The 12551-nt window shown below is 38.6% G+C and overlaps 1 protein-coding gene across 1 annotated transcript in view; it reads left to right on the forward strand.

The window, feature by feature from the left end:
- Positions 1–9022, forward strand: part of LOC127433119 (neuronal tyrosine-phosphorylated phosphoinositide-3-kinase adapter 1-like) — a 29992-nt gene extending 20970 nt beyond the window's left edge. The window contains exons 5-6 of the mRNA XM_051684786.1: positions 1244–1347; positions 6091–9022. Of these exons, the coding sequence (XP_051540746.1) occupies positions 1244–1347; positions 6091–6465 (479 nt within the window). The 3' untranslated portion in view covers positions 6466–9022. The remainder of the gene's footprint in view (positions 1–1243; positions 1348–6090) is intronic.
- Positions 9023–12551: the final 3529 nt, after the last annotated feature.

A 12551-nucleotide genomic window follows, 5' to 3' on the forward strand; every position in this document is an offset into this window, starting at 1 on the left:
TGATTCCTTTTGTGAATCAGATGTGAAATAACACAGACAATGCACCCAAATCACCAGCGCTATCAGCAGGCACAATTCATTCTCAGTGAATTCCCCCCTCAGTTCTTCTGAATGCTGCCATGTAGAGTTTAACCATGTTCATTTTGTGAACCAGCAAGATGGCAAAAGCAATTGGTTAATGTTAGGTTATGTTTATGTTTATCGTCTATACTGTAGATAGATTGATAACTAGTAACTTTAGATGTGACGTCATTTACACCATACTTTAGACCAGGGGCCGACAAAGTATGGCATGCGTGCCAGCATTGGCACACAGAGTGGTAATCACTGGCACACCAGCAACGGCGAGAGAGGAATAGAATATTTTATTTAAATAAACTCCACACCTGCATTCCAATCTACATCTTGATGTAATCATTCCTCGTGATCACGCAGCTTGTTTTCATCAGCTGAATGGGAGGCTACTCAAAAAGTTAAAATGTGACGAGACTGTAATATACCCTACAGACTCGTGCAGCGCGTGCAAGCCATTCGCGCATCACGAGCCGGCAGTGCTTCACTTTCAGTGAATCACGTGAGTAAACGACTCCCCCCCTTCCTTCGGTCAGACTGTATGGATGACAGTCTACATTCCGTATTTTATTTGTTTCTTTTTGCTTTCAGAACAACACGTCATGTAATAAGGAAAACACCACGATTAATCCTTGAGATTTCCAGCATACAGGTACACCCTCCTCAAACCATGGTCACACTCAAAATTACATTAAACAATTAAAAGAGAAAACATAAACCCACATCATGGGGTTCAAAAATCTGAGTCTATTCAAAATATACATTAAACTTGGAAATAAAGTTTTAGGATTTTGCAGATGTGATTCACTGAAAAGGGCTAAATAGTTGATCGGGCTGTGATGCGCGAATAGCTTGCACGCGCAGTGCGAGTCTCGTCACACTTTAATAGTGTTTAGTCTCCCATTCAGTTGAAGAAAACACGCTGCGTGATCATGAGGAAGGATAACATCAAGACGTAGATTGGAATGCAGGTGCACAGCCATTGACCAGGAAAATAATAAATTGCACTCCATGTCAAAAAATTTGCCGCCCCCTGCTTTAGACTTAACATGAGACATAGACTTGTGTTAACTTGAGTTATGACTTGTGATTTGATTTTTGAAAAAATAGTTTTCTTGAGACTTGAACTTGCCAAACAGTAACCTGGCTCTGTGTCTGTAACCTTTTATAGAGTTGGGTCGCCTTGGCAGGTCATCCTCCACATCAGGAGTGAGGCAAGTTGGGGGTGACGTTCAAAGGCAGAGCAGTCTGCCAGCCAGAGAGGCACTCAACCAGGTAACACATGCCAACACTGCTTAAACTGTCACTATTTCGGCATAAACGCACACTCAGGGAGTTTTTACACCTGCAGTGTTATTTTTATCCTCAGCTCTCTTTAAACACACATACCCGGGTAATACGCACATTATTAAGTAGTCCTATAGCCTGTTTAAACACAGTAACTGCCTAAACAACAGCACTATTAAAACCATTAACCCTTGGCACTTGCAAAATAAAAGATTTTGGTGTGCTGTTTGCTGGAAGGGCCTCATCCTGTTGTTGTAAAAAAACAGAAAAGGTGCTCTTTGGTTAGATTTTTTTAGTCATTCATTGAATGTGCAAAAATATAGTCCAGTGCACTTCATCTGGTCTAAAACTTAAAGATCCTTTATATCAATTTGTCTAGCAAAGCATTGGCATCTAAAAAGTAGTATTCCCATGGTAATTCCCATACTGTGCAGTGTTTTTAACCTTTCCAGTGGAAGTAAAGGCATTTTACTTTTAAAGCAAAAAATTGCCTTGAACTGTCATTTTTCTACAGTTTATGTATTGACATTAAAGGAAAATAAAAATTCTGTATTCAATTACTCACCCTCATGTCATACCAAGTATAATTTAGACCCTTTTTATTAAAAAAAATATACACACTGTTTCAAATGTATAGCCACAATACATAAACATTATGCATGTTAACATGATTTTAGTATGATAAAATCAAGGATTTACCGTAGTTTCAGAGTTTACCAGCATAATGTCGTCATGACAACAAAGCTATAATATTTGATATAACTTTACACAGATAAGGTTAGTAAGTGATTTTATCACACTACAATCATGTTAAAACATTTAATGTTTAAGTCTTGTGACAATACATTTGAAACAGTGTGTATTTTAAGATGTGGATTCATTTCCATTGTAAGTGCCTTACTGTAAACACTATTTTTTTTAATAAACGAGGGATGAGTCGATATTATTTTTGTGGTAATCAACACTATACCATTCCTTTAACCCTTTTAAACATATGTGAATTCACACTAATGTTCACCATTGTTGCTAATAATACTGTGGATGCTGTTGCAATGACCTTTAAATCACCTCATCCACCAACCTGACACACTGAGAAAACCCCTGTCTGGAGAATATTTGCATTTTGTGCTTTCAGAAAATACTTTGAAATGGTGCAGCCTCACTCTATATAGACACTGCAGTAATTCATTAAATTTAGTCCAACTGGTTAACATGCATAAGTGTAATTGACACCGGGATTGACAGATACGGCGGGTGATCTGTAACTAATTTCATTCGGTTTTGTGCCCCTGTGGCTGCTCCTCCAGACAGTCATTAGGTAAATCTCTGAGCCCATTGAGTCACCATCATCCCCACCCAAACATGTCTGTAGCACTGCACTCCACTGCAGGGTCAATGAGTGCAGAGAGAAAGGGGGATGAATACAAAGAGAGAGAGAGAGAGACAGGGAGGGAGGCATTGAAATGCAGCAGAGGAAAGACAGAAGGAAGAGGAAGAAAAATGCTAAACAGAATTGAAAATAAGGGTGACAGAGACACAAAAAGAGAGGAGACAGATGCAGTAGACAGGTGGAGAAAACAGGTGCAGCTGTAAGAAAGTGTTTTTGAGTTTCTGTGTTTTGTCACTCTGTGGCAGGCAGACAGACAGTCTGTGTGAATGATCATACTCAAAGCTAGTGCTGCTGCTGGTGTCTCTCGGCATCAGTCTGTGACAGGCTTTGATTCTGGCATCAGAGTGTCTCAGTCAGCGGTTCTGTTGGAGAGCCATTTTGGGAGTTTTGTATGTTGAATGTGTGTGGAGCGCACTCAGTGTGTCAGGGAGGATCCAGAGTGTCGAACACATGGAGTCGCCAAATGTTGCGCATGGATATTGCAGCTCCTATAACTCTAGTGGTGTGTGGGTTGTTTTTATATACATTTAAGTAGATATTGTTTCACATTTTAAAGGAATATCTCACCCAAAATTTAACATTTTGTCATCATTTACTCGCCCTCATGTCATTTTAAACCCATATGACTTTCTTTCCTCTGCAGAGCTTGAAAGGAGAAGTTTTAAAGACTGTTTTCCATGCACTTTTGCATTCTTTTTTGAAGCTTGAAAGCTTTAGTCTCCATTCAGTGAAATTGCAGGAAAAAGAGTGACAGGCACAGTCTTCAGAATTTCTACTTTTGTGTTCCAAACGACATGTGGGTTATTAAATAATGATAGAAATGTTATTTTTGGGTGAACCATCCCTGTGTGGTGTGTGGGTTGTGTTATATGCACCAAGAGTGACTGCGTGAAACTGGCAGCACATGCAAGAAAGGATCTTTTATTTTCAATTTGCAATAGCTTATGTTAAACACTGTGCAAGAGCCTCCCTTCTTTTCCCCTGGTATACTGCTGTCTCTTGGCAAAAGTTCATATGCTGACGCAGTCATTGTGCGTGTGTAGCACAGAGTTTGACTCAATGAGCCGATTTGACCTTCCCTCTCAGTGCAGGGGGAAGGGATGGATGATGGGAGTTGGCGCTATGCCGCTATCTGGTGGCGTTCTTTGATATAGAAAAGAGCAAACACCTATCCAGGGTTCAATATTAACACTTGTTAAACAGCAATTGCGAGTATAGATTGGCTTTGGTGAGCATATAAAACTAATTACCCGTCAGTTGTCTGGTAACTTTTGTTAGGAACTGCAACCTGACATTAAATGGAATTGTAAGAACAATAGTCTTCATGTATTTGTGGCAGGTGCAGATTCACCAAAAGACGGAGACTAGCTTGTCTCATAAATGATACTGCGAGTGACACAATCAGTACGTTTACATGTGCAGTTATAATCAAGCTACAATGGGTTTTTGTGCAGCTGAGCTACAGTCTTCATCTGTCTGTCCAGAAATACACCGATCAGCCACAACATTAAAACCACCTGCCTAATATTATGTAGGTCCCCCTCATACCGCCAAAACAGCGGCAGACTTGCTGGTTTGAGTATTTCTGTCTGCTGATCTCTTGAGATTTTCACACACAACAGTCTCTAGAATTTACTCTGAATGGTGCCAAAAACAAAAAACATCCACTGAGTGGCAGTTCTGTCAACAGAAATGCCTTGTTGATGAGAGAGGTCAACAGAGAATGGCCAGATTGGTTCGAATTTACAAAGTCTATAGTAACTCAGATAACCACTCTGTACAACTGTGGTGAGATGAATAGCATCTCAGAATGCTATTCAGAGATGCGGGTTGGTGCTGCTTTGACATCATGAGGGGGACCTACACAATATTAAGCAAGTGGTTTTAATGTTATGGCTGATCGGTATAAATGACACAATGCAAAATCGAATATTTAAAGGAAGGACATCTGCTGAGGAAGTGTTAAATACACGTTGTTCATCACCTCTTTGGCGAGGCCAGTTGGGGTCCAATTACTGTATATATTATGGATGAAGCTGAGCTACAATTGCATTAACTATGTCTGTTATTCCGGCTTCATTTCAGTCAGACTTAAGCGGTTACACGACATTCTAAAAAGACAAATTGACTGAAATCAAACTTTTAAAGTGTATGTAAACACACTGAATGACCTGTGTTGTATGTCACTAATATTCAAGAACAGAAATCTAAATAATCCCATTGTAATCCCAAACAAATATATATTTTTAATAAAAAATTTAATAAAGTTTCACTTTCACGGCCAGTGAAAATATTTATGGCTAGTAAATGTTCTCAATTCAACTGCCACTGGACCTGCACCCATCCCTCACATGAGAAATACTCATCACAGCATAAATACAGCTTTAAACATCCTGTGGTACTCCTTTGTTTTCAACACACAGCAAATGTTCAGAGATGCTTATTCACTGTCTTTTCTGATGAAGAGAAGGGGACAAAGCAAACAATCATACTCTGTCTCTGTTCTATAACCTAGTGAGCTCCCTTGCTACTAAGTCAGCATCCAAAATAGGATGGAACCTCATAAGGGACAGATTTAGAACGCTCCAGCCAGGCAGCAACTCCACGAACCACAGAACCGCAGCCTCCATGTGGAAGACTCAACACTTGATGCCAATAGAGTTTGGTGTAAAATAGTAAATTTATATGGATAGATGTCAGTGTTGAATGAAATTTAAATATATTCATAATCAAAATTATTTCTCACACTTCTGTTCATCATCTTGCTGTTTTTTTTTTTTTTTACTTGTTGCAATGCCTTCTTCACGAGGGGTGCAGGCAATGCTGTCTTAGGGGCTGTTCAGAATGAAAATTGCATTAAAAAAAACTAGATGCAGCATAACAAATGGAACAGAATGCAGTTGTCTCGAGATGCATTTTTAAAAGTTTAAGTTCTTTTAAATTGACAAAGCACCTTGGAAATGTGGCGCTTATATGCGAGACCCTGAAAAAACAGAGAGATGCAGCATAATGGCCAAAGACGTCCGTCTAGCGTGTTTACATGTAAACAACACAGATGGATGCAAAAACGTGTTCTGTGTGAACAACCACTTCGAATTAGACTTAAAGAAGATATCTCAGAAGGCAGCATTATCATGTTGCCAACATTTTGTAACAGCCTTTGTGTCTGGAGCATGCCAATGATGCCTTAAAATGCTGCATAATGAGGCAGATCACTAGGTTTTGGAACAGAGCGTATTACACATCTGCTGTGTTGAATTATGAAAATTCCTTAAACCGTTTTCTCACCCTTTCACTTCTCACTTTATTTCTTTTCTCTTTCTCTGTATCTCTCACTATAGTTCCATGCACTCTCCCAGGTTCATTCTCAGGCTCCCTGCAGTCCGTCAATGACCCGGCAGCAGTACCAGCACCAGCAGAAAGTTCAGCTCCAGTTCCAGCAGCTGGCTCAGCTCGCCGCACAGGCCCAGGCTCCCATCAACGCAGGCTCATCCTCCACAGCCCCGGCCCAGCGTGATGGAAAGCTCCTGGAGGTGATTGAGAGAAAGCGCTGCCTGTGTAAGGAGATTAAGGCTCATCGCAGGCCGGATAAGAGCTTATGTAAGCAGGACAGCATGCCTATTTTACCCAGCTGGAGGAGAACACCGGAGCCACGCAAGACTGGAACACCACCCTGCCAGAGACCACAGGCTGTGGTGTGGGACACGGCCATCTGACCAAGAGGGAAGAGAGATGATGTAGGAGGTGGGGAGAAAGAAAGCCATGCAAATGACTGAGAGAGATACAGTGAATGAAAAGATACAATGGAAATGAGAGAAGTGGCCTTTGAATGAAGAGATTATAAAACGACTAGAAAGATGGCGGGGAAGATAAAGCGAGAGAGAGGGAAAAGAACGAGTTGTACTGAAAGAATAGCATGATTTAGATTCAGTCTCTCTGTAGAGGCTGGAGAGAAATCGTTCACGCAGTGTTTATGTGCCATATAGCTCCAGCAGCCTAAACAAACACTCAAAAAACACACACTGGAGAACTACTTCAGTTTGAACTCTCTCTGACCTGCTGCGAATATAACCTGTGCTGTTGAGTTTACAACCTTTTCAAAACACTGGAAAGCTTTGGAGCACCATGAACATGAGTGAGGGGGAGAGATGTGTTCTTTTCTTTTAAGGAATAAAGAAATAATAAAAACTTAAAGAAGTGTAAAAAACCAAGAGACGCTACAAGATCATAGTGTGTGTTTCTTCATATCATAAACTGTCTGTGATTTTGGGCTAGTCTGTTTTTACTGACCAGACTTACTCAATTATGCTGCTGTTTCTGGGCACCCACTATACTAATGTTTTTTACATTCCAGAAGAGTGTCAGAATGTGTGCGCACGTGTGTTTGTGTGTGTGTGTGTGTGTGTGTGTGTGTGTGTGTTTGGTGAACTTCATAGATGTGCATTAGAGGTGTGTGAGGTTGGATGCAGACCAGAGAGGAATAGAAATGCTATAGAGAGCGCAAAATGGCAATCTTAAGAAAAAAGTAAATAAAACACAAAACTTTTCTGACATATGTATATCATAAAAAGTCATAAACTCTTGCTAACACGCATATACACACATTCAGACACAGTAATGGATGATGAAGGGTGTTATGGTGCTGTTGTAGTTTGTAGAAGAGTGATTTTTCTAATTACTGCCTATTAATTGAGTGCCAATTTGCTGAGTGTGGTGGCATGTGAGTCTGCATATCTGGGTGATTGAAGAAAGCAGTTCAGCAGAAGTTCTGACTTTTGTAGCAATATTTGTTAAAGCAGATAGTCTAACACCCTCAAGATAACAATGGAGAAAAAACAATAACCAGTTACATCTTGGACAGATCTTAATCATATTATTTCACAAGGACACAAAATCAGTCTTAACAATAACTTGAAAACATCTTGAAAATAGCAACCAATAAGATCACAGGAAGAGCTTCATTAAAGGAATGACTAGTGTGAAATCTTTTGTCATAATTTACTCACCCTCATGTTTTTCCAAACAGGTGTGACTTTTTTCCCTTATGTGGAACACAAAAGGAGATGTTTTAAATAATACCTTAGTGCATCTTTACAATACAATGGCAGCTGATAAAGACTCCATGCAACTCATACGTCATACACTATTCCATGTCTTCTGAAGGCATATTCTTTCACAGTGGCACACATGTAAGTCAGTAACTGTAATCTAATTAAAATAATTTAAAAAGTAATGTGTTGCACTACTTTTTGACTAAAAAGTAAAAATATACTTTGTAATCTGATTACACCCAACACTGCACATAGCACTCATGAACGTGTAATGGATGTCAAGATTTTCACAAAAAAACGTACTTGTATTTTAAAACAAAATCTCACCACAACCAATCATATGACCTTAGAAGACTTGGATTATAATGCAGGAGTTGCATGGACTACTTTCATGGTATTTTTTTATCCTTTCTAAGTGAGGAACTATACACTGCCATTGCACTGAAAAGACAGACCTTGATATTCATAAAAAATGTTCCACATAAGAAAGAAAGTCAAACAGGTTAGGAAGGACATGAGGGTGAGTAAATTATGACAGAAATTTGATTTTCAGGTGAACAATTCCTCAAAAAAAAAACAGCTAAAAATGTAAAGACCAATATACAGGCTGCTTTAACACAAAGTGTCATTGCATCACTGTTCAGCTAAAAACATTCGTACTACCACAATTTTGTATCTGTTTACATTCAATCCATATCAGAATGATCATACCCTGACCCATCTCCGTGAGCTAACGTCCAACTTTCAGTCTCAGTCCATTTGACAGCATAGCCTAATGTGTCAATCACACAGGGTTGCCATGGGGTTAGGCTTGAGAATGGGAAGGGTATCCATGACAATAAGATCACATATATGTAAGGTCTTTGTCAATCACATTCTATTACAATCAGGGTGAGCTGTCTAGTAACCCCCCGTTTCTTTGAAAGAAAAAAATTTTTTAGAGCAAACTTCACCTCACACAGTCCAACACTCACACACACATGCATCTACACAACATACTGGAACTTTCCACACAAAAGAATGCAAACCACACAACAAGCTCTCAAGATAAAAAACAAAACAAAAAAAAACAAGTGTTAAAATCTGTAAAATAAACATGTACAACTGTATTGATTATGTAGCAATTATTTCCACTTTCATACTTGTAACCAGTAAATATATTGTAGCATATGATGTATAAAAGTACAAGGTGTGTGTTTTATAAAGAAATTTAGTAGTTTTATCTGTGGCTACCTGTCTACACTGTACTGAATGGACCGCTGAAAGGCGAGCCTCTCTACTAAAGGCACAGTCTCAGACACACACACCAACATTTTTTTCCGGCTAGTGTCATGCAAGTCCCTTTAAGCAACTTAAGTCTGATTGCGTTCATACCCTCACAAACATACTCTCCTGTTTCTGTACAGGTCCACACGGCTCACTGGAATATCACTTGGATATTTTTTAAGTGCTTCTGCTGCTATATTGAATTACTACTGTTGCTTACATATCCCTCACTGCTGTTATTTAATTTATTTTGTTCATTCTTTTTAGTACTATTTTGTTTTTCTTGTTATCATATGGGATGGAGTTTTGGGAAGTGGATCCTTCTGTAACCGTTGGCAATTGAATGTTTCTCAGTTGTTGTAGTGGTTGTATTTTAAAGTTGTTGTTATTTTTAGAGTAGTTAGCAGCACCAACCTGCACAGTTCTCACCCTGGCAACACTACTGAAATATATTGAAGGCAATGTTGCGAGGGTTTGACCTGTTGTCACCTCGACACCAGGGTTTTCATAGCAACACTGCACCACCCAGGTGGCCATTTTAAATACAGTCTTTATCGAACAGTACGGAGGACCACAGAAGAGGAGGGCCGGTGCAATGGATGCTGAGAGTCCTTGAAGGATTCCCTTAAACATTCAGTAAGGTTGGACTGCATCCCAGTCTATTTAAATTGTGCCCAGTTTGTACTTCAGATATACTAAATAATCATCTAGTGGCAATTTATTAAGATGAAAAGGGTAACTTAAGTATTATTGGGTAAACTAGTTTACAGAAACTGTCGGCTTTGCGTGTCTACATAAAAGGTGGCCATATTATGAGTGCCATAATATATTGGTATGGTAAGATACGGTGTAACTTGGAAATCACTGTAGTGCTATATTTGCTTTGATATCGTCATTAAATAAATTTTATATGATGAACAGAACATTGTGTTTGTAAGTTAGTGTTTGTGAGGTGGGGGTAGGGGGTGTTAAAGAGATTGTGTTGCAATTCAAATGTATTCTTATCTTATAGATCACAAAATAAACAGTATATTTAGACCTAATTAGCCAATGGGATGCCATCACAGTTTCATACAGTAATGTTTTTTATTTATTTATTATTATTCATTAATTCACTTTCTCTCCATCTTGACCTTCTGGCCTGCTGTTTCAGCATCTTATTACACTGTGGTGAATTCTTCGAGAATAATATTAGAACAGAGGCTGTGTAAACTCTTTCTGACTATCATGTGGAGCATAGGGGGTGCCAATCAACACTGTGTATCATTATGTCTAAATTATTGGTGTGAACGGTACTAGAAAGAGCTTGTGTCTGCATTAAAGTGTCTCCATTAACACTAAAATAGAATAGAATAGAACTGATGGTATTTATAACTTGTTTTATGTTAGCATCATGAATACAACAAAGGGTGCTGTAATAACACAGACAGTTGCAGAAATGGGATGATGACTGATTTGTTGTTTACTGATGTCCAACCGGTTTTCCGTCTAGAATCACTTTCCAGATGATAATTGAATATTATGATGTGAGATATGTTCCAAGTCATGCCAGTAGAATGATTTTATATATATACAATGATCAGCCACAACATTAAAACCACCTGCCTAATATTGTGTAGGTCCCCCTCATGAGACCTGCATTCTTAGATGATATTCTTCTCACCACAATTGTACAGAGGTGTTATCTGAGTTACTGTAGACTTTGTCAGTTTGAACCAGTCTGGCCATTCTCTGCTGACCTCTCTCATCAACAAAGTGTTTCTGTCCACAGAACTGATTTGAGTATTTCGGAAACAGCTGATCTCCTGGGATTTTCATGTACAACAGTCTCTATAATTCACTCCGAATGGTGCCAGAAACAAAAACATCCAGACAATTGTGGTGAGAAGAATAGCATCTCAGAATGCAGGTCTCATGAGGGGGACCTACACAATATTAGGCAGGTGGTTTTAATGTTGTGGCTGATCGGTGTATATACATATACACTACCGGTCAAAAGTTTTTAAACACTTACTCATTATATATATATATATATATGTATACACACACACACTGGCGGCCAAAAGTTTGGAATAATGTACAGATTTTGATCTTATGGAAAGAAATTGGTACTTTTATTCACCAAAGTGGTATTCAGCTGATCACAATGTATAGTCAGGACATTAATAACATGAAAAATTTATGTTAAAATTTGAATAAAATATTCAGAACTTCTTAAACTATTTCAAAGAGTTAAAATCACATGCAGCAATGACAGCTTTGCAGATCCTTGGCATTCTAGCTGTCAGTTTGTCCAGATACTCAGGTGACATTTCACCCCACACTTCCTGTAGCACTTGCCATAGATGTCTTGTCGAGCACTCCTCACGCACCTTACAGTCTAGCTGATCCCACAACGGCTCAATGGGGTTAAGATTCATAACACTCTTTCTAATTATCTGTTGTCCAATGTCTGTGTTTCTTCGCCCACGCTAACCATTTCTTTTTGTTTTTCATTTTCAAAAGTGGCTTTTTCTTTGCAATTCTTCCCATTAGGCCTGCACCCCTGAGTCTTCTCTTTACTGTTGTAAATGAAACTGGTGTTGAGCGGGTAGAATTCAATGAAGCTGTCAACTGAGGACATGTGAGGCATCTATTTCTCAAACTAGAGACTCTGATGTACTTATCATCTTCTTTAGTTGTATCTGGCCTTCCACATCTCTTTCTGTCCTTGTTAGAGCCAGTTGTCCTTTGTCTTTGAAGACTGTAGTGCACACCTTTGTATGAAATCTTCAGTTTTTGGGCAATTTCAAGCATTGTATAGCCTTCATTCCTCAAAACAATGATCAACTGACGAGTTTCTAGAGAAAGCTGTTTCTTTTTTGCCATTTTTGACCTAATATTGACCTCAAGACATGCCAGTCTATTGCATACTGTGGCAACTCAAAAACAAACACAAAGACAATGTTAAGCTTCATTTAATGAACCAAATAGCTTTCAACTGTGTTTGATATAATGGCAAGTGATTTTCTAGTACCAAATTAGCAATTTAGCATGATTACTCAAGGATAAGGTGTTGGAGTGATGTCTGCTGGAAATGGGGCCTGTCTAGATTTGATCAAAATGGCATTTTTCAAATAGCGATGGTGCTGTTTGTTACATCAGTAATGTCCTGACTAAACTTTGTGATCAGTTGAATGCCACTTTGGTGAATTAAAGTATCAATTTCCTTCCGAAACAGCAAAATCTGTACATTATTCCAAACTTTTGGCCGCCAGTGTATAATACATGAAAAGGCAAATATCTATTAAAACATATGTCCTTATAGACTTATACATTTGTCACAACATGTACATACACATACATATTAAATAATAACACAAAAGGAAATAGAAAAACAAATAAAATAAAATGTTATATGGGTTGAATTATATAAAACCATATATATCAAAAAGACAAGACGTTGGCTTGAGAATTTTTTTTTAGTATTTTTAAGCCATCAAGAT

This window comes from Myxocyprinus asiaticus, chromosome 4 (assembly GCF_019703515.2).
Source record: "Myxocyprinus asiaticus isolate MX2 ecotype Aquarium Trade chromosome 4, UBuf_Myxa_2, whole genome shotgun sequence".
NCBI lineage: Eukaryota > Metazoa > Chordata > Actinopteri > Cypriniformes > Catostomidae > Myxocyprinus > Myxocyprinus asiaticus.